Here is a 22,001-nt window from a genome sequence, read left to right on the forward strand (position 1 = left end):
AGGCCGGAGCAGTAATCTGGTTTAGTGAGGACATGGGTGGAGATTAGAGTTTTAGCAGAGTGGTGAGTGAGTTGTGGTGGATCTTTCTGATATTTAGATTGTTAAATTGGTGATCGTCTACACAGTGGCAGTAATTAAGTGATCTAGTTTAACTTTGCTGTCAAGGAGAACCCCAAGCTTCTGAGCCTTTGATGCTGGAATTAGATGGTTTATAGGAATGCAGATTGGAGAGTGGAGGTATTATTGGAGGCCTGAAGAATTCAATGTTCTTTCTTACATGAGTTTAGTATCAAGCAACATAGTGTCAGGCAGTGAAAAATGTTCGAGAGGCAGTGGTTAATGAAGTAAGAGATGTGTGGGGTGAAGGCGCTAAATTAAAACAAATCTGAGTATCATTGCCAGATAGTTGTTAAGCGAAGCCTAGGAATGAGACAGGTTTGCTAAGTGAGAAGGTATATAGAATGGAAGAGGTGTGGGCCCAACAATGGCCTCTGTGGAACACCGAAGGGCAGGTAGTTGCAGGCAGTGTTAGCATTAGACACAATGTAGAATGCATAGTCTGAAAGATTGGAGGCCACTCATATGGGGTGTTTGGTGTGCTTTAAGCCAAGGAAGGGAGGAGGTGTAAATGGTTTCCGAGAGGTGGTAGAATGAGGAAAGATTAGAGGTGCACGTGGTGAGCTGTATTAAGAAAGTTAGAAACATACGCCACAGCAGCTTCTTTAGAGTGTCTTCTCAATTGCAGTTTTCATGGGGTAGCTCAGAGCATTTACCTCACGATAGTTGTAACTGTGGCAAGAGAAAAAAAACACACTTGAGGATTTTGTAGCCGGATGGCAGAAAAATGTCTGGCCTCTAAAAAGGGTGTTGTTAGTTTCAACATTGTTTGTCTTTTTCGTGATGTGAATGATCATGTACTCCTAGAATGAGGCTGCACAAATGGCTGTTGAAAGAGATTTGGCCAGAAGTAGAGGAGAGAGCAGATTGCTGATGCTTTCTCTTTGATTATTTGGAGTGCAGCAGGATTCATTAGATCCCAGATGTGGTTAAGTAGAGGAGGAATGTGATTTTGTTAGAGGAAATTAGAGGGAAGTGAGATAGAGAAGAAAGGACGTGGATGGATGGTGGTGTAGAGAAGGAGAGGGTGGCACATATCTTAGCGATATTAGAGGAGGAGTAGGGGCAAAGGCATCAGCAAAAAGGAAAGACGATATAGAGTGAAGTTTAAGGCTGGAGAGGTCATGGATAGTTTGCAAGGGAGTGGGCAGATGGAGGATAGGAGATCAATATATTAGGAAGATGTTGCAGAGTTAGAAATGGTGGAGAAGGCAACATGAATTTCCCTTTAAGCAGTTAGGAGCTTTGAGCCAGCAGCATAGGTATATATAGATTTGTTTCTTCAGTGTTTGTATGGTTGGGATATCTACACTTAGGACAGAAGTAAAAGGTAATGTGATTGGCAAGGTAGTGATACGTAAAGTTGGTTGCTAGTGCAATAATAAACCTATCATAAGGGAGTTCACTAGAGTGAGCAATTGGGAAAATGAGAGCTCAGAGTGATATCCCAACATAGGTAATATAGGGCACGTTGCAGTCAGCCTTCAATGTTGAGTTGGTGAAAGGTGAGAGAAGGGGATGGAGATGCTGAGTCAATGAGCGAGTGGTGAGAGGGTGAAGAATCAACAGAGTGAGCAGATGAGTCATGAGTGAAGGATAGGCTCATGAGATGTCATGTGTTGCTATAAGTGTGGGCAGGAAGGTTTTGTACTGACTAGGGGTGGTTAGTTACAGAAAGTGGCATCCAGCTGTTGGTAATGGTCCAGTGCCTTGTTGATGAGGCCGAGGTCTGCCATGATGACATTAGGGATCTTAGCCATGAGATATTCATATAGTATGTTGAGCTTGGCAAAAAAGCGAGTAAGGCTGACGGGTGGGTGAGTAGATGAGCAGGATAGTGAGGAGGGTAGGAGAGTAAGAAGCTGTACTAAAATGCTTTAAAAGGAAGAGGGAGTGAAGTATGCCTTTGATGATGATCAGACCAACAGAAAGGTGTTTATTTTAACTATTTGGGGGATGGGGCGGTTTTCAGGGCATTCAGAGTGGGAATCACATATGGTTTGCAATGTTGGGAGTCAAGGCGATCTATTAACAGACAGATTGGGCATGCCAAAGAGGAAGAGTAATTTCAGTAGGGGAGTAAGAGGTTGGCCAGAATGGGACAGGGGTCTTCAGATGAGGTTAGAGCAGGTTGGAGTTGGAAGTACTGATGCCTCTGTGTTTCTAAATTGGCTTTTTTGGTCTGGGCCTTCAGAACAATTGCACATTTTGTATTTAAAAAGCATTACAGACCGAAAGCAAACCATGCTATTCCAACACAACAAAATAAAGGAATTGATTTTGTAACTAAGAATCCAAGCATTTCAAAATTAAACGTCTTAAAATCCTTAATTTTATGACCTTAAAAAAAGTTCCTCATTAAATGATTAGAGACAGTCTCAACAAATATTTGTGTCTTGTGGATCCACATTAACCATTTATCAGGTGACCATTTTGAATACAGGTATTCTTAGAATGTATCACTGAAAGATTATCACCCAATTACAGTTCAGAGCAGTTAGGAGCTTTGAGCCAGCAGCATAGGTATATATAGATTTGTTTCTTCAGTGTTTGTATGGTTGGGATATCTACACTTAGGACAGAAGTAAAAGGTAATGTGATTGGCAATGTAGTGATAGGTAAAGTTGGTTGCTAGTGCAATAATAAACCTATCATAAGGGAGTTCACTAGAGTGAGCAATTGGGGAAGTGAGAGCCCCAGCCCTATCTTCCCTTCTCTTTAAGGCAATCAATCTCCAAGTCCTCAATCCATTTCAATTTTGTTTTATGTTTATGTTTATCCATTCATATTGCACCTTAGTCCCAAAGTCAAATGGGAACAACAGCAAAGAGTCAAACAACCACGATGTCACAATAAAAGCAAAATAAATAGAAGTAAGTAGGATAAAACTAAATTAAAAACCTAACAACTATTTAAAAATAGCAAGCACATAACAAGATTAAAAACGAAGACCAGTAAAAACAGAAAATATTCATAAAAAATCATTGAAGAAAAATACAAGGTATTAAGATAAGAGATTTCTTTAAACACTGTAAGAGATGACTCCAAGATCAACTGCCCAGCAGATAATTCCAGAGGCGAGGAGCTAAAAAGTTAGAGGAACGCATTATATGCATTGAGTTCAGTTTCGCCAACTGAAGACTGATGTAACATCTTCCTGTTGGAATTAACATTCTTTTACTTCTTGCACACCATGGACCTCATTCTCAAAGAATCTGTGCATGTACAATGTGAGGTACATCTTCAGTTTGCCTTGTGAATGGGACGATCCCTCCTGCCAACAGTTGCTCTAGCCCATAAAAAACCTACATGATATATACAAAAATACCTGCAATTTCTTTTTTAAACAGAATACAACCAATATCAAGCAATAGAGTCGTCCTGTAACGTTGAACTCCAAATACATAAAGCAAACAGATCCTCCTACTGAACCTATTTTTAAACAGGCAACTATTATAAAAGCAATTGCTGTGTCCTGAATACATTATATAAAAGTACTTCTTTAAAAAAGGTTCCTGCCTCTTTGAAGGCATTACAAGATCTTGTGACAAGTCGGATCATTGTAGCACCAATGAGAAGTCACACCTGCCCACTTCACATGCACCTAAACTGGCTCCAAGTTGAATCATGCATGCCAATCAAATACCTGATCATCGTATTATATACCATGCTTTGCATCTTTGAACCCAGCACTACATATAGCTAAGCAATAATGACTGCAAACGTGGGCTTTCCCAGGCGGTATTCTCTCAGACCTTCAACCAGGTCTCTATTCCATTAACACACCAAAAGCTAGTCTATGAAGGGGATATCATAACTATCATACATTCAGCCTATTCTCTGCAATGCAAATATGTATTGCTTTTTTAATTCAGAGATGATGCGTACATAGTGTTTCTGCCATTTCTCAATTAATATTGAAAACTACCAAAAAGGATGTTTGCGTTGGAAATGGTGAAGGAAACAATTGGTTGTCCCTTCTCTAGTTCTATTGGCGGATCTGGGAATAGAGTGGCAACACAGAGCTGAGTGGTGAGATTCTGGTAAGTGTTGGTTTCAGTAAGTGTGCAGACATTTTAGGGGCATATGGCGTGTGGATGTGGCAGAGATGTAAAGCGATCTGATGATCCTTGAGGGAAGACGGGCAGGGATAACACGGAAGAGAACATGGTGGATGATGGTGGTAAATGTGCCTAGTCCATACATGGGCTCTGGTTGAAGGCCAATACCAACAGGTGCGTTCCATCCTGAGGTCTCTGATTGGCTAGGACACTTCCTGAAGTGACACCTGGGTGCTTATCTAAATTAGAGCCAGAGGCATATCATAATGAGACCAAGTCGTCACCTTTTTTCTCTAAAATGTACTAGATGGAATTTGATATTAAGTTAAATAAAGCTCAAAGAGGTCAGTTTAAATGGCAAGAATATCGCAAGTAGGTAAACTAAGATTATACACTCGGGCTTTGAGGATGTCAATGGTCAACCAACCAATTGAAATATCCAGTATTGATTAAACAGGGAACGATCCTGCACAAAAATATTTTTAGGTGAACTAGTCAAGTTGATAAGTAAACCTGCAATACAAGAATGTCACACGCTAGTCAAATTGTTATTTAATTATACACAAACATTTGTGTTCTTCCAAATCTATCATTTCATGAAGCAAGCTAAAAACAGGCTTTGGCAATGAGTACTTCTGAACAAACATAAAGTTGATTTAATTCAGGGTCACAGTTGAGTAGAATTGAAAAGAAGTCCTGGTACGTCAAGATGTTACGATTTAGTGATGCACATTTACCTCATGACTTTTAGAGTTACCATTGCGAGACATTTGAGACTGATTACAAAGTATGTTAGTTGAGCTGAGTGACTATGTTGAACGCTACTGTTATGAGTTAATACGTGTTACCCATGTATTTGACTCAAGTAGTGAAAAGTCAATTTTTCAGAAGTTTCTCCTCATTAAAGATATGTATAAAGAAGGTGCATGGGTTTCAAATAAGAAAGCATTTCATCTGCACCTAAGTTCTGATGTTTGCTTTTGTCTGACACAGATGAACCACTGTGGAACCCAGGCCCCAGTGTGGCTTTCTCTGCGGGAGTCAGAGTCCCTTCCTGGACCGGGAGAGATCAGGCAGCTCACGGCCTGTGCAACGTGGCAGTTTTTTTTCAGCAGCTCGAAGGATTGCTGCCTCTTCCGTATTCCTGTGACTGTGAGGAACTGTGATGGTTTCTATGTCTACCTACTGCAGCCAACGCAAGGATGTATGGGATATTGTGCAGAAGGTAAGCAAACAGAATGCACACTAGAGACATGCAAGTAGAATCAGGTTGGCTCTTAAAATAATGAAGACTACCTACTAGATATTGTTCATTTAGCCAATGAGTTAAATTTTATAGTGTTTGGATTCAAATGTTGGATAATGGACCTTATGAAACACTTCTGGTGGCAGCATGTTTCAATATGTTCAGTTAGTACAATTCAGTAGCATGTAGCAGGGGTGTGCATCAGTTGTGGGGTACCCCCAATATGTCACACTCTAGCATTTCTTTCGAAATAAATGAATCTAATTATATTCTTGTAGTGGTATCAGGTAATAAAATCGCAGCAAAAATGTCGCTGGTAAAAAGAATTGCGGCCAAAATGCTGTGGTTTGACCCGGTAAAGGTGTACCCCATTATACCATTTAAGGGGAGCGAGGGTTGCTCCCCTTAAATGAAATAATGGGTCCGGGGTTGCGTGGGTTTCCCCCGCATCCTTTACATGATTGTGGAGGCAAAATCACAGCATGTTTGCCGCAATATTTTGTATACACAGCCATTTTTGACGCGACTTTAAGACATGGAACCCTTGTAGTTGGCTTAATATGGAAGGTTAAACCTTTAAATCATAACCGTACGGCATTCAAATCAATGTTTGCCTATCGATTACTGTCAATCGGGGCAATAATATCAGAAACACTTTTAGAACTTGAGTGCACCTGAGATCATGGTCTTGTTCTTCTCTTTTATCCACCACTGAAATGAATTAGATGGTTGGAGCCACACCATACCCAGTATCACTAATAAACACATTAAGTAATGTGTTGCAAATGCCAAGTAATGTAGGTAATGGTTGAGCTCCAGAATAATGATCTAGTGAAATGTGTGTAATATGTAAGTTGCTTTGATTTCCAAGTGTGTGAGATCTCCCCATTCATGAACCGGCCTTTGAATGTGGATACTTCGGGGCATGCACATTTTGCATAAGAAACACACCTTCTTGCATTCCAGGCCACAGTGCCCAGTCGTGGCATGAAGCTGAACCTTAGGCATTCCTAGTGGCCGCATGAGGTGCCCAAATTGCTTACAATTCAGTTGCTGTTGCATATGATGAGCATTATCCCCACAGATACTAAGGTTTCATCTGAATGCTGTGGTGTAACTTGCCCAGTGTAACCTGGACTGGCTTAATGGGTTTACAGAGACTTTTATCAAACTTCTAATGCCAATAACCTTTAACTCGCTGTATAGATAATGGTGATATTTTCCCGACAAAAATGTTGTCTGGGGCCCCAGCAATTTCGGGGGAAATTCATTAAAGGGAAGAGTTATGAAGAAAAGAAAATCAAAAATGAGGTTTTTGGCTTAGTCCCATTAATTTACTCATAAAGAGAAAGTGCTTTCATTTTTTTTCTTTTCATATCACATTTTATTGTTTTTTGATATACAAATTGAACGCAGCGCAAAATTGAAAAATAAAAAAGTTGGGCACAATGTGTTGCAGATGTGCCGTTTGGTGGTTTAGGGTAATTGCATCTAGTAATTCTTCAAATATTCTATCGAAAAGGGCATGCCATCTGCTCCTGACAATCTGGTATCTATATCTCCCATGGTGTTTTGTGGCAGAGAGGCTTTTCAGAAATGAAAAAACACTGTTTTTCGTTTTTTGCTCATTGCAACTGATTCCTGCAGTAATACTGAGGGAAATGAAAACTGCTCAAAATTAATTTTGTAGGTGAAAAGGGGTGCTTTCATATCAGGCTACTGGTGGGGAGAGGGAAAGAGGACCACATAGTCGGGGAGTTTGTGGTGGGCTGGGGAGCATAGTGAACACTGTATACAGCATACAATGTCTCAATGGATTCTCTTAGCTCATGCATTTCACAGGTTTAATAATCTGAGTAAAACATGTCTGCATTTGATGTCTTTGAAGTCGTTTTTTCATTTGAAATGTGTTCAAGGGTAGACCAGGGTTTCGACAGCAAATAGAGCTTTTCAGACTTCAAGAAGTAGGTAAGGGTCTTCTTCTAACCATGAAAGTAGGGATTCATGTGCTGAATGTTATCCTTTATTAGGAGGATGCATAATCTGAAAAGCACTATGTAGATGAGAGATACCTTTATGAATGATCAAAGAATGGATAACTCTTCTATGACATCCACTGACAAAGGCTCCAGAAAAAGGAGTATGCATAGATTACAACGTATCAATGTAAGTGTAAAAGTCTAACAGGCTCGGTAGGTTCCATGCCTTAAGAAAACTGGCTGAGTAAAATCAACTGGTGGTGGCACTTCATCAGAGGGCAAACATCAGAGAGATCTTAAACATTTATAATGAAACTGCAGACATCCATAATTATTCAATGCTGAGAAGTTTCACTATTTTATCAGTGAGTTTACAATAACTCACTTAAGGTTCCCAGCTTTAGGACAATCCCAGTCATCAGTACATCTGCATGTAGTTGTGCAGATTGAGCTAGGCATGTTGCTTTGAATGCAATGTACAGTTGACTGCATTATCATCTAAAATGTACAAGCATGTAAGATATATAGTACTGCTGATTGTTTTTGTGTATAGAGCAGGACATAATTGAGAGGGAGGATGTTGCATGGTTCAGTAATAACATATCAATATATATTCTGGTTTAGAGATATGTGGTGTGTGTGGTGATATTTTGATTAATAAAAGAAACAATTTTGCAATTTGTAGCCCACCACTCGCAGGGTGGTAAGGTGGTCTGTGAGTTTTTTTATTTTGAGGTTAGAGAATTCTGTTGGGGCCTAGCTCTGAAGTGTGCTGAATGGACAACTGGATATCTAGGTTCCAGCAAAATGACCACTTCACTGCTACCGAGGGAGAGCGGATGAATGAGGCCCTGACCTCAGGAGTGGGTGTAGTTGCACTCAAATGGTTGTAGAAGAATGGGTCTTATCCTATGGGGGCTCAAAAGGGAATGGGGAATGGTTGGTTGCATGGGGATTTACCGGGTCCGCACAGGTCGGAATGTCCCGGTAAGTCCCCATTCAACCAGACCGGACCCGGACCCGGTATTGGAGGCAGCCATAATCTCGTAATGAGGCCCATAGTATTAAAAGTACAAAGTCCCAAAGTTCTGCAAAAGAGCTGCGGTCTCTAAGTTGGGAGGAACTAAACACTAAATTGAAAATTCTCCCTAGCACCTACAATTCAAAAGTAGGATTTAAGCAAATTGATTTTTCTCTTCTAAAAATGATTCAGACATGTGTGTCATTTTTGTGTACCTTGATAAATTACAAGGTCCTTTATCAAGAAACGTAATTGTGGGAAGTTCTGACCCACTAGGCTCTGCCCTGCATCATCACTGTATGCTGCTTTCATCAGAAACAATAGAATGGCCGCCAAAAGCCCTATGTGCGCTAAAAATCTCCGAGACGTGTGCAGGGAAACTGGAAAAATAGGATGCAAATCCACTTTGCCTGTGTCAGTGGTAGAACAGGAGACCGCACTGCCAACACCTGCCATTGGGCTGCCCACAGAGTGAAATGGAACCACTAAAAAAAAAAGTGCTGCAGTTCCAGGAAAACATAGAAGTGCTCCAAAATCTGTTTTTCCTTGGCTGTTGAAATTGCAAAATAATGGTTCCCCAAACAGCAGAAAAGATCCAACATCCTTGTTGGATGTTCACCATCACCTTATGTAAGGAATCCCCATAAGCGCAATGTCAGGAGAATCAGTTTTCATCACAAGAATATCCACATTCAAAAAGGTGGTTGCCTGGAAATATATGTCAGATATGGGCGCAGTACCACCGTTCACCTGTGTCAAAGCTGTCACTTTCTTATACTGTTAGTTTAAACTGGTACATTAAGATCAAATTGTGGAAAAGAAGATACTTGCCATCAAAAGCAATATAGGTTGCTACTATTCAATCTCTATGTGTTAAAAAGACTGGAAAAAGAGATCTGTGTGTATATTTGTTGAAAATGTAAAGTTTATTTAGAAAAGACAATTTTAAACAAAGTGTTTTAAAGAGAACTGATGTCAGCCACAGTACTTCACAACCACATTCCACAGTTTGCCCCAAACAAAGGTGCCTTCCCCTTTGCTCTCTTCCCAGGAATTCTCAGTTAGATGCTAATGAAAGGAGGAGGGGATTTTGCTCTCCTTCTCTGGGAGAGACAATAGGCTTCCTGGACTGAAAGGGAATGCAAATTCAGGTGTCAACAGAAACAACTGCCAGCGGGAAGAGAGCCCTTGATTGCTCGGGCCCAGCAAACCATGGAGGCGGGACCAGACAGAATTGTGTATCTTAAACCACAAGGAAATATCTTTTTGAAAAAGACTCAAAGAGAACTGTGCAAAATTTGTAACAATCTGTAACTTCTAGGTTGTTAACTTGAAAATTCTGCTCACAGTTTGAAACTACTCTGAACTCTGTGCGATTTTCAGAGACAGGACTACCAAAATTGTTATTTCATAGCAATTGTGATGATGCTACAAATATGAAACTTCACAGGATTATGCCCAGATGTCATGCGCATATATGTAGAAAAATGTGGACAGATCTGACACTGGGACCCAACCAAAAGCGCGAAAAACTGTCAAATTTGAACCAAAGCTCTCACTGAGCTGGGACTCGGACGGATACGTGCTCTACTAAATCTGTGATGTAAATATGTATTGTTAGCAAGTTGGTTGTATTGTGAATATGATTTATGTGAAAAATAGATTTACTGTACAGAAACAAAGGGGAGGTACTCCCTGGATTGTAAAATACTGCATCATCATGAAACCATGTGTTCCTTCTCAAATCAGGAGAGAGGACAGAACCTAACCAATAGGATTCCTAGAGGGTGTGCATAGTATAATTCAGCCTACCCACCCCTTAGGGGAATACATAAATAGGTACAGTTTAGGACCTAGTGAGAGACAGATTCACCCATCCACTGATTTACTGGCGAAGCGCTCTGCAGGAGAAACCCATATCCAAGACTCCAGAGCTTTGAAAGCAGAGAGGCCTAATTCCAAAGCTGAACCCTGCTCAGCTGGCCTTTTAAAATCTTGAAACCTGATATTACCCCCAGACTTCCAAGGGAAACACCACAAATAGAACAGCCGGGCTGTGCTGTTTCTGCTTCTTGCCAAGGACTCTTGCTAGAACCCAGAGATCCAAACCAGTAGAGCAGAGCTGGAAACTGATAGCTGCAACCCAGAACCAACCCATCATATCCAGTCCAGAGGCCGTGCAGTGTCCAGAGTGCTATGCTGAGTGCAGAATCTGGGTGCCCTGAATCCTGTCCGGTGGGCTAGCAGAATTCCAGTCCAAAACCTTTGACCAGATCTTTGAGGGGCCTATTCCAAACCATAGTTGTGAGTATCTATAGCATAGAATAGTCCATAACCAGTACCTCATCCTTAGGTAATCCTATCCAACCCATTCTATCACATCCAGAACTGCATTGTAGAATCTCTTTTGTTTTTCCTGAATCTTTCCCTCACCCATATAGTCCTTTGATAATTGTAGTGATAATATCTTTGTGCTAATATAATATATTTGCTGAAGGAAGACAAGTGTCTCGGCGGACAAAAGTCAGAACAGATGCGCCGCTGATCTGGTGGCTGTTCCGTTCGGTATCTTGTATCTTCATAGCCTCCCCAGTGTAAAGAACTTCCTTTTTGTAATTTCAAAAGTGCATCTTTCATTTGAAAATCTTGACTCTTTCTGAGAAAAATCGACCTCTACTAAAACCTTCACAACTTCCCTACCGTACATGCTAGAAACGAAGTGAAGCTAACATCCTCAGCTTTCCAACAAACCCAAAACCGCATTTCAACTCCTTATAATGTTCCCGCAATCGCGTTTCTCGCACGTGGAAAAGTTTGCCGCAAATCTTTCGTTTGGTTCAATTTCAATTTCATCACGTGTAAAATAGCTGTTTCTTGCATCCGAACTCAGAATTCAGTTTTCAATCTACTAGTGACTCAATAATCATTGCTAGTGTTTACGTGAAACTATATAAAGCGGATCCCCCTAGTCTTGACTCCAATTTAGTACATTAAATCCACTTTTCAGTGATTTTCCCATTCATTCGCAGCCACATTCAAAAGCATTTGACCTGTTTTGAAATCATACCTATTTCTCTCGGCGTGCTGGGGGAATTGGGACTGAAACTGTATTTGTTGAGTATTTATTCCTGAAAGCTGTGTTCTCCCCTTCCATTTCTTTATACTGCATATTGGGGGGGAATTGAGTAGTGTGCAGGGGGAAAAAATGACATTGCATTTGATTGAACCCATATCAAGTATTTTTCTATGCTGCATTTTTTTTCTTATCCATACTCCTTCTGATTAAAGAGATTGTTGATTGTTGTGACATCGCCCCAATGGTGATCATTGTATAAATACTAATCGTGTGATATATATATATTGTTCAACTTCATAAAATAAATCTTTTAACTTTGCAAAACAGCCTGCTTCCTGGTTCAATGAGACCAGGGGTATTCAAAGAGAGGGGCATGATATTAGGGTACATCATTCAGAAATAAAAGAATTTATAGACAAAAATATATAATTAAGAGTTCCAACTGTGCATCACACACTAGGCATTGACTTAGGTGGAGTGCCGGGTTGAAATCACTTACAAGATTGGGGGCTTGTGTCCGGGATTTCTGAATTAGATATACCACTTGTGACAGTCTAATACAGTTTTCTAACTAGTGGGGTACATAATCCCTGCTGTGCTACCACGCTGTATTACCCTGTGAAAAGCACCCCTCAAAAGGAACACTCTAAGGAATTGGTCTGTTTTGCAAAAATAAAATAAACTTCTGTAAGTCAGGAAGAAAATTAATATTTCCGGAATGGCGACTTTGGTAGAGATGAATATGGCTAAAGAACACCTATTGCATAAATTATTTGTAAGAGGTGAATGGACAGTGCAGGATCAGAATGTATGCTTGCAGGCAATCACAGAACAGATCACTGCAACAGGGTTAGACATATGGCAAGACCAGCTTCCATTACATATGGCCCTGAGTGAACTATATATGGCCCCTAAGGCAAAGGAAGAACAAAACAAGATTGCCAAAATAGCGGCATATCTATACCTATATATTAGAGCAATACAGGACAAATAGGCCAAGGGCCAAGATCTGGCAAACAAGAAGCTGCAGGCATTAGGAAAGGCCCAAACTGATCTGGACTCTTCTGAGCAGAGCCAGGAGTCAGAACATGCAAGTAGGCAGTACCTAATCACAATATAAGAGGACATGGGCATCCTGCAGCAGGAAAAGGCAGAACAGGATGCTAGAATGCTGGCCCTACAGAAGGGGTACCAAGAAAGATTGGACTCTCTACTGCAGAGCCAGAAAAAGCTGGAGCAACAAATAAATTTCAACAGGGCATGCGCAGAGCAGGTAGTCACCCTGCAAAGCCAACTAGACAGAGAGAAGGAAGAGAGTAATAAATTAATCCTGAAAGACCTAGATACCCAGGCAGAATTTGATGAAGAGTGCCAGAAAGCTGATGCGCTCCAAAGACAGAGGGATGACCTGGCTGCACAGAGGCATGCTCTTGCTCAGGAAAGGGACACGTTAGGCCAGGAAGTTGTCATTTAAAAGAGAAAATACATGAAAATCACCTGGCCCTTCAGGGACTGAGTGACTTCCAAAAAGAGCATGAAAGGCACACTGTGTTGTGCCTTATGGTCGCAAACGGACCACCTGATTGTGTTGTGCCCTATTATCATTAACAGGCCATGCACTCTAGCTCATACTGTGTTTCGTGAATATCATGCCCTTTATCATCAGGCGTAACCCTGGCTTCAACCAGCCACTTGCACTCCACATTGCGTCACCCAGCCAGACATCTTAGCGAAATAAGGGAAGTAAATTGCATTAGTGAACCACACCAACTACAATGTGCAGAAACTTGACATCCCTGACCCTCCTAGCTACAATCATGACCTTTGCTACCTTTAGCACTCGTCCCCCCACAGACAGAAACCTGAGACTCAGGGCAAGACTACCTTGCATATACGAACCCAAAAGAAACAGTACTAACAATACTGCTAGATTCCCATCTATACAGACACACATGGATAAGCAAACTCTAGCTACGACACCTTTAACCCCAACCCCAACTCCTACTCACCTCCACCAAAAGAAACACCGGAGTCAAAATAAGCATACAGTTACACTTGCAACTCATCCTACTCCCAAGAACACCCTATTACTTACTCGTGCCCTTATTAATGCCAGATCCATGGTAGCCCATGCAATTGAAATTGCTGACATACTAAACAACAGCAGACTTGACTTCCTTGCCGTAACAGAAACCTGGCTCCACGAGGCAGCAGGACCTTCACTGATGTTAGCCGTACCTGACAACTACCAGATCCATAGAGTAGACAGACCCAATGCTAAAGGCGGTGGCCTAGCAATCATCGCGAAAACCACCTTGCCTATCAGACTCACCACCTCACCCCCCTGTGCTTCCTGCGAAGTACTTTCAGCAAAAATGCAACTCTCCAATAACCGCACGCTAACCATTCACTTGATTTATAGGCCCCCAGGTCCCCTGGGAACCTTTGAAGATGACCTTACCACCCTCATAGCGAACAATACCCAAAATCACTCGCAAACGCTGCTGCTGGGCGACTTTAACATCGGCTTTAATGAGCCAGACAATAAAAACGCCCTCTCCATAACAGCTATCCTAAATGACCAAGGCCTTACCCAAAAAGTTCTCTCCCCCACACATGCGAAAGGCAGAACCCTTGACTGGGTTTCAGAACTCAACTGCAACATAGTCATCACTGCCATCACCCCTCAACTATGGACTGACCACTTTCTAATAAACTTCACCGCCACACTTGACCTCCCCAGCCCTAAAACTATCAAAATGATACCACCACTCCCTACCAGGAGTAAAAAAGACATTACTACTGAAAAACTCATCCTCCTTCTCCTGCCTACTATTAACGGTCTGAAGGACAACACTGACCCAGACATACTAGTAGACACCTTTAATAAAGCTATGTCTCACGCACTAGACACCATTGCACCTGCAAAACTATGTAAAGCTAAGCAAGAAGCCCACCTCAATGCCTGGTTCACCCCCCAGTTTAAGGACCTTAGAAAGCAGAAACGAAAACTCCAAACTATCTGGCGTAATTCGCCTTCCAACGACAACAAAGCTAAGCTAACCCAAGTTACCAAACATTACAAGTCAGAAATTATCAACACTAAAAAAAACATGTTCAACGACAGAATTACCAATGCCAAATCGAAAACCAAGGAACTTTTTGCCATCCTCCGGGAAATGGAATCCCCTATCCAACCAACTGACACGGTCCCCAAGGACAAGATATGGTGCACTAATATACAGAATGCCCTATCGAACAAAATCTCCACCCTCCAACTTAAAATAACGAATAAAAAAGACACCCTCTCTCCTACTGATCAACAAGTGCCTCTAGTAACTGAACCCATTACTATCCCCCCTTTTAGCTTTAAACCCATCTCCATCATCGACACTGAAAAGGCTATCCTCTCACTGAAGCCCTCCAACTGTAAGGGCGACAGCTGCCCAGCTCAAACAATAAAGGACGCTGCCAGAGATTTAGCCCCTTTCATCTCGAAGCTTATCAACTCATCCTTCAAATCCAACACAGTGCCAGCCAACTTAAAAGAATCCTGGGTCCTCCCCCTTCTCAAAAAACAAACCCTCGATCCATCTATCCCGACTAACTATAGGCCTATCACCACGGTACCGTTCCTACTAAAAATTATCGACAGAGTAGTCTATCTCCAAATTCAAGAGTACCTAGAAGCCAATCAGCTACTAGGCTCACGCCAATCGGGCTTCCGCCCTCTCCATGGCACGGAAACAGCCCTGATAGATCTCAAAACAAAAATGGAGGAATTTAAGGATAATGGGAAAACAGCGCTGCTACTTCTACTGGACTTGTCAGCAGCTTTTGATCTGGTGGATCATGTAGTCTTATGCAACCACCTCAAGCTGGCTGCCAATTTCACAGGAGAAGCTATAGCATGGGTCCAATGCTTTCTAGCCAACAGGACCATGAGAGTGTTCTCCTCCTCCACTTGTGCCGATCCCAAATCACATGTGGAGTCCCACAGGGCTCCTGTGTCTCACCCACTATGTACAACATCTTCACAAAGCCATTATTCGACAAGTTGGACAGACTGGGCGTCACCTACACTAACTACGCAGATGACACCCAGATCCTCATACCCCTTTCGGGCAACTATGAAGTGGACTTGGCTCTGGTGAATAAAATTTACATCCTCATTCAGGCATGGATGGCCACTCATGGCCTCTGCCTGAACGATGATAAAACTGAAATCCTGCTCCTCGGTTCAGACCACAACCTATCCAAACTCACCCCGGACTACGCCTCATTTAACTTCGATAACAATACTATTAAGGTTATGCGCGAGGTCAAAACTTTAGGTTTTTACCTCGACTCAGCTCTCACCCTTAAAAAGCAAGTGAACTCCCTCGCCTCCTCAACCACTTACACGTGTAAACTCATCCGTGCCACCAGACCCTTCCTATCCAATGCCCTTGTCATGTCCAGACTGGACTATTGCAACGCCTTATACTCAGGTGCAAATAAGTCGGTCACTGACAAACTCCAGAGATTACAAAATAACGCTCTTAATAACGCTCTTAGAGCAGCTCTGAACATCCCACGCAGAGAACATATCTCCAAACACCGTACAGAAGCCCAGTGGCTAAAGATAAAGGACAGAATCCTCCTTAAAACTATTTCCCTTACTTCTAAATGCCTCAACAATCAAGCACCCCCCTACCTAGCGGAAAGAATCAATTGGAGACCCTCGAACCGACTGACAAGATCTACCAACACCTTCCTACTGGAAGTCCCTAGATTCAAACTTACCACGGCGGGCGGAGCGAGCTTCCCAGTTAGAGCTGCTGTCATGATGCCTACCCCCGGAGCACCAGGCCAAGCCCAGCACCCCCGGAAGCAGGCATCATGCCCTCGGGTAAAAGCCCAGCGGCCCCTTTTAGGGGCTCTTTGGACTCAGTCCTGGCGCCTTTGGCGCCAGGCTCATGTTGGACATCAGTCCTGGCGCCATAGGCGCCAGGCTCATAAAGGGAGGTGTTTTGTGCACTTACCTGATGCAGACCATGCTGCACGCTTCAGGCCTCCCTGAGACCTGAAAGGGACTATTTTTTCATAGGGACTATTTTTTCACTCGGGCGTGGCCAGGGAAGGATACATACCTAGTTGGGGAAGGATACATACCTGGGACTTCTTTGGAGGCTATTTAAGCCACGCCCAGACAGCAGCTCATGCTTCGCGTTGTTCTGCTTCCTGCAGCTTAACGCTCACCGTGTCTGCTCCTGCTCCTGGACTCCAGCCACGCCCGCCTCGAACCTGGAAGACTTGCAAGGAAGGAAGAGAAGAGAAAGGTGAAAACCAAGGACTATTTCAAACTTCTTACCTGCATCCGGAATCTTCTCGCCAGCATCCTTGAAGAAAGACTTCCATTTAAAAGCTTCCTGTTGCTCGCTGCAGCGCTACGCTTCACTCACCTGTCCTCGAGACATCTGCCAGCTCCATCGTGGCTGTCAGCATCGGACGCCACATCTCTGCACCTAGGGGAGAGAGGAAGAAACAAAAGGTGAGCAGAAGGAACACAGAAGGAAATCCTGATTAACAGCCATAATACTTGCCAGCTTTTTTTCCACATTTCGGGTCGGCGCCGCCCCGTTGGCAGGTACCGTACCTCGGCCCCTATGGGGAAAGGACAAGAGACATTTCTGGGGAATGACAAGGACATTTAGAGGGATCTACCTCATCACTACTCACCTCGGCAGTTTAACCCCTCGACGCATCGCCTTCATTCTGCACCTGAAATAAAGGACAGATCACAGGTTAGAAAGACACCATAAAGGGGGCCTCACTTGAACTTTGAACTTTCATACTTACGGCGCATCGCTCAGGAAAGCCAAGTGGATTTTGCCAGCGCCATTCTGAAAACCAGTGAAGTAACTGGACGAACGCGCGCCCCTGCACCAGAAGCAGGATGGAGAGTTCATCCTTCCAAACCATAAGGTGAGCTTAAACCGGGGTTTGGAGGAAGTTAGAGAGGAACACTATTCTGCAGACTGTTAATCCCCTTTCTCATCTGCAGAAGGATATTCCTACGGGCCAGGCAAGCACGATTTGGAGGTCCTATCCAATCGGTGTTCCGGGTCCTGCGCATCACGCTAGAAGAGGCCACAGCAATCCAGACTAGACCAGCGCCCCCGTGGGAACCAGGTGAGCGTTACAGAACGCGAAGCCTTCCTACAAATTCCCACCCAGGCGCTATGGAAACTTCCGAAACTGACCAGTTGGCCCAATTACTGGGGGAATTACGGGCCGAAGTACACGCCGCTTGTCAAGAGACTAGTGCCCTCAGGAGGGAAGTGATTGTAATAAAGGATAGAGCTGATGACCTGGCTAGACAGCTTTTGCAAGGTCAAGCTGGACAAACTCCTTTACCCGGCTCCGGGGGGAACCCCGCTCCTGTGGTCGCCAGTAACCCAGTGCAGATTAATCTACCTGGAAACATGCCGCTGGCCCCACCTGAACGCTTTTCTTGGGACCCCAAACGATTCGCCGTATTCATGAATCAGTGTCGTTTGCACTTCCTATGCAGACCTGGGGCCTTCCCTAATGATCAGACCAAGGTAGCCTTTGTGTTGTCATTTCTCAGCGGCTGTGCTGCCGATTGGTCAGTCCCACTGGTAACTCAAGATGACCCGATTCTTCGTGATTTTCAAGGATTTCAAACAAGCATGGAAAGGTTATTTGCTCGACACTCCCAGGGACAGCCTCTGGATGACGAACTTCTATCTCTGCGACAGGGCAATCAAGACCTTCTATCCTACATTGCAACCTTCAATAGACTAATTGTGGAAACTGGTTGGCCAGAGGATAAAAGAATCACGTTATTCTATCGAGGTCTACGCAGAGAACTTAAAGATGTCCTGGCACAAGTTGTAAATCTGCCCCAAGAATGCACTGAATATATAGACTTAGTGGTCCAATTGGATCACAGGCTGAAAAACAGAAAAGCAGATCGGTCCAAGTTTGAAACCCGGGTGTTGGCCAAGACCCACGCTAACCCCAAGGGGGATGATGGCTCGGAGCCTATGCAAATCGGAGGGGTTAAAGGACCCCTAACTCAAAAAGAACGGGAAAGAAGACGACAGATGCAATTATGCCTTTATTGTGGGTCCTCTGGACACTTTTTACGAGATTGCCCGGTTAAGCCGCCCAAGAAGGTGGTAGGAGCCGCTGATAAAATCCATGGAAACTCTGTATCGGGAAACGAACACGCCCGGCAAGCGTAGGGGTCCGCTTGCCGAGCTTGAAAACTAACTCTCAGACCTTGCATTTCATTGTGCCAATGGTCCTCATAGATCCGGAACAGCCTAAACGGTTGCATGCTATAAAGGCATACATCGATAGCGGGGCTATAGGAAACTATGTGGATCGAGAATTGGTCTCTAGGTTAAACCTCCCTCTGCATCCTAAAACCAACAAAGATGTCATCACCACAGTAGATGGAACCGAAATTGCCTCTGGACCGGTAACACATTCCACAGCTGAGGTGACACTTGTAGGTCCGGATGGCCATCGGGAGGCAGTTGAGTTTGACGTAATCAAGGCTCCACAGTTTCAGCTTATTCTCGGAATCCCTTGTTTAGAGACACATAATCCTTGAATTGATTGGCGAGCGAAGAGAATAACCTTCCCGGATTGTGCACAAACCTGCTACCCAGAAAATCCAAAGATTAATCTAGCATCAGTAACCTCAGTCCCCGTGCAACTACCCCCAGAGTACCAAGACTTTCAGGACGTCTTCCAAAAGGAACAGGCCAACACGTTACCTCCCCACAGATCGTACGATTGCCAAATCGATCTGGTGCCTGGTGCACAACCCCCTTGTAGCAGGATTTACGCCCTTACTGAACCAGAGAATCTGCATTTGAGACAATATTTAGATCAATACCTCGCCAATGGTTTCATTCGCCCGTCAAAGTCCCCGGCATCCTCAGCTTTGTTCTTCGTTCCTAAAAAAGAAGGCGACCTTAGAACTTGTATCGATTACCGCGCATTGAACCAGATAACTGTTAAAAATCGTTACCCTCTGCCTCTGATCCCTAAACTCCTTGACCAGGTGAAGGACGCTTGCGTATACACCAAGTTAGAATTCCGGTGGGCTTATCATCTGGTACGAGTAAAAGAAGGCGACGAATGGAAAACAGCCTTCCGTACAAAATATGGACTATTCGAATACCAGGTGATGCCTTTCGGGTTGTGCAACGCGCCTGCAGCCTTCCAATTCTTCATGAACAATGTCCTTCGGGAACTCATCGATGTTTGTGTTGTCGTGTATATCGATGACATTCTTGTGTACTCCTCTTCGGAATCTGATCACAGAAAGCATGTCAGGGCCGTCCTAGAGAAACTGCGCCAGCACAAACTGTTTACCAAGCTGGAAAAATGTGTTTTCCATACCACCGAGGTTGAGTTTCTCGGATTCATCCTGACACCTAAAGGGGTCCGAATGGATTCACGGAAAGTGGACGCCATCCTCAAATGGCCATCACCTAGTTCGGTGAAAGGTGTCCAAAGCATGCTTGGTTTTGCCAACTTTTATCGCAGGTTTATCCCGGAGTTTTCACGTGTGGTGCAACCCATCACTGCACTCTTGCGAAAAAATAAACGTTTTGAATAGACCGAGGAAGCCGAACAGGCCTTTCAGGAGTTGAAAGCTAAGTTCACGTCCGCACCTATTTTGAAGCACCTGCGTCCCGATCTCCCATATATAGTCGAAACCGACGTGTCCAGCTTAGCCATGGGAGCTGTCCTGTCTCAGAGAGACCCTGAAACCAACCAACTGCACCCCGTAGCATTTTGGTCCAGAAAGTTCTCGCCGCCGGAGATAAATTATGCGATCACCGATAAGGAACTATTAGCCATTAAGTCCGCCTTTAAGGCTTGGCAACATTATCTCCTCGGCGCCCGGCATACCATCACCGTGATCACTGATCACCGAAATTTACAATATTTAAAAACTGCCAAGGCTCAATCGTCTAGACAGCTCCGATGGGCTTTGTTCTTTGCTGAGTTCGATTTTGTAATCACCTACCGCCCGGCTATAAGAATGGTAAGGCGGACGCTCTATCCCAAATTGGAATGGAAGAAATAGACACAAACTCAGAACCTGTGCCGATAATTCCCGAACAAAGAATTTTGGGGATAATCACTTTACAAACCCTTAAAGACATTCAAGCACGAGTGAAACAATTCCTGGACTCTTCAGCCTTGCAGGATTGGATCAAAAGGGGGTATAACTTTTCAGTCAAGGATGGCTTACCTTACTTCCAAGGACGCTTATTTTTGCCAGAAAAGGAATTGCAAGAACTGGTTATTTCCCGTCATCATGATACCCTGATGGAAGGACATCCTGGCATTGCCAAAACAGAGGAAAAGGTTAAACGACAATTCTGGTGGCCTTCCTGGCGAAAGGATATTAAATCTTTTGTGATGTCCTGTGGAGTTTGTGCCCAAAACAAAGGTCAAAAGACAAGACCCGCCGGTCTTCTTCAGCCCTTAGACATTCCATCAGCACCTTGGCACACCGTGTCACTAGATTTTATCACGGACCTGCCCTCTTGTAATGGTTACAATACTATTCTGGTCGTGGTGGATTTATTTTCCAAAATGGCCCATTTTATTCCCATGAAAGGATTACCTTCAGCCTTTGTTCTTGCCAAGGAATTCCTCGAAAATATCATCCGTTTGCATGGATTCCCGTCCATACTAGTCTCCGATCGGGGAAGCCAGTTTATTTCTCATTTTTGGAAAAAGTGTTGTCAACTGGCACAAATCGACGTAAGACTCTCGACCAGCCACCACCCACAGACCGATGGTCAGACGGAGAGAACGAACCAGACCCTTGAACAATATCTACGATGTATGTTGCACCAATCGGAGGGTAATTGGAAGGAAATTTTATGGGTGGCTGAATATGCATACAATAACTCGATACACTCTGGAACTGGTCAGAGCCCCTTTTATACCCTATATGGACATCACCCTCGTACTTCAGATTTGGACTCACCTCTGAGCCTTGAAATGCCCGCAGTGGACCATTTGCATTCTACGATTACTCAAGCCTTCAAAGATGCAACTGCACATTTGCAACATGCAAAAGGGAAATACAAAAATAATGTGGATCTGCATCGAAGAGAGGCGCCTCCATACCAAATAGGGGATCAAGTATGTTTGGCTACAAAACACCTATCACTCAAGGGGCCTCGAACTTTTAATCCAAGGTATTTAGGCCCTTACTCGATCAAAGCTATAATCAACCCAGTGGCAGTCAAGCTCGATCTACCAGCTAACATGCGGATTTACCCCATTTTTCATGTGTCACTTTTGAAACCAGTGCACCCAGGAACCAGATTAACAAAGCCACCAGAACCGATTCAGATAGATGGGGAGCCTGAATTCGAGGTGAAGAACATTTTGTATTCTAAGATCTCAAAATCAAAACTTTTCTATCTAATTGATTGGAAAGGGTACGGGC

At 43.5% G+C, this 22,001-nt stretch overlaps 1 protein-coding gene across 3 annotated transcripts in view; it reads left to right on the forward strand.

The window, feature by feature from the left end:
• Window positions 1-22,001, forward strand: part of VWDE (von Willebrand factor D and EGF domains) — a 550,953-nt gene that overhangs the window by 115,589 nt on the left and 413,363 nt on the right. For all 3 annotated transcript variants that reach the window (XR_011303393.1, XM_069648623.1, XM_069648624.1), the window contains exon 3: window positions 5,172-5,403. Coding sequence is in view for 2 of the 3 variants with exons in the window: in XM_069648623.1 (XP_069504724.1) it covers window positions 5,172-5,403 (232 nt within the window). In the remaining variant the exon portion in view is untranslated. The remainder of the gene's footprint in view (window positions 1-5,171; window positions 5,404-22,001) is intronic.

Source organism: Ambystoma mexicanum, chromosome 2q (assembly GCF_040938575.1).
Source record: "Ambystoma mexicanum isolate Mex_15411 chromosome 2q, UKY_AmexF1_1, whole genome shotgun sequence".
NCBI lineage: Eukaryota > Metazoa > Chordata > Amphibia > Caudata > Ambystomatidae > Ambystoma > Ambystoma mexicanum.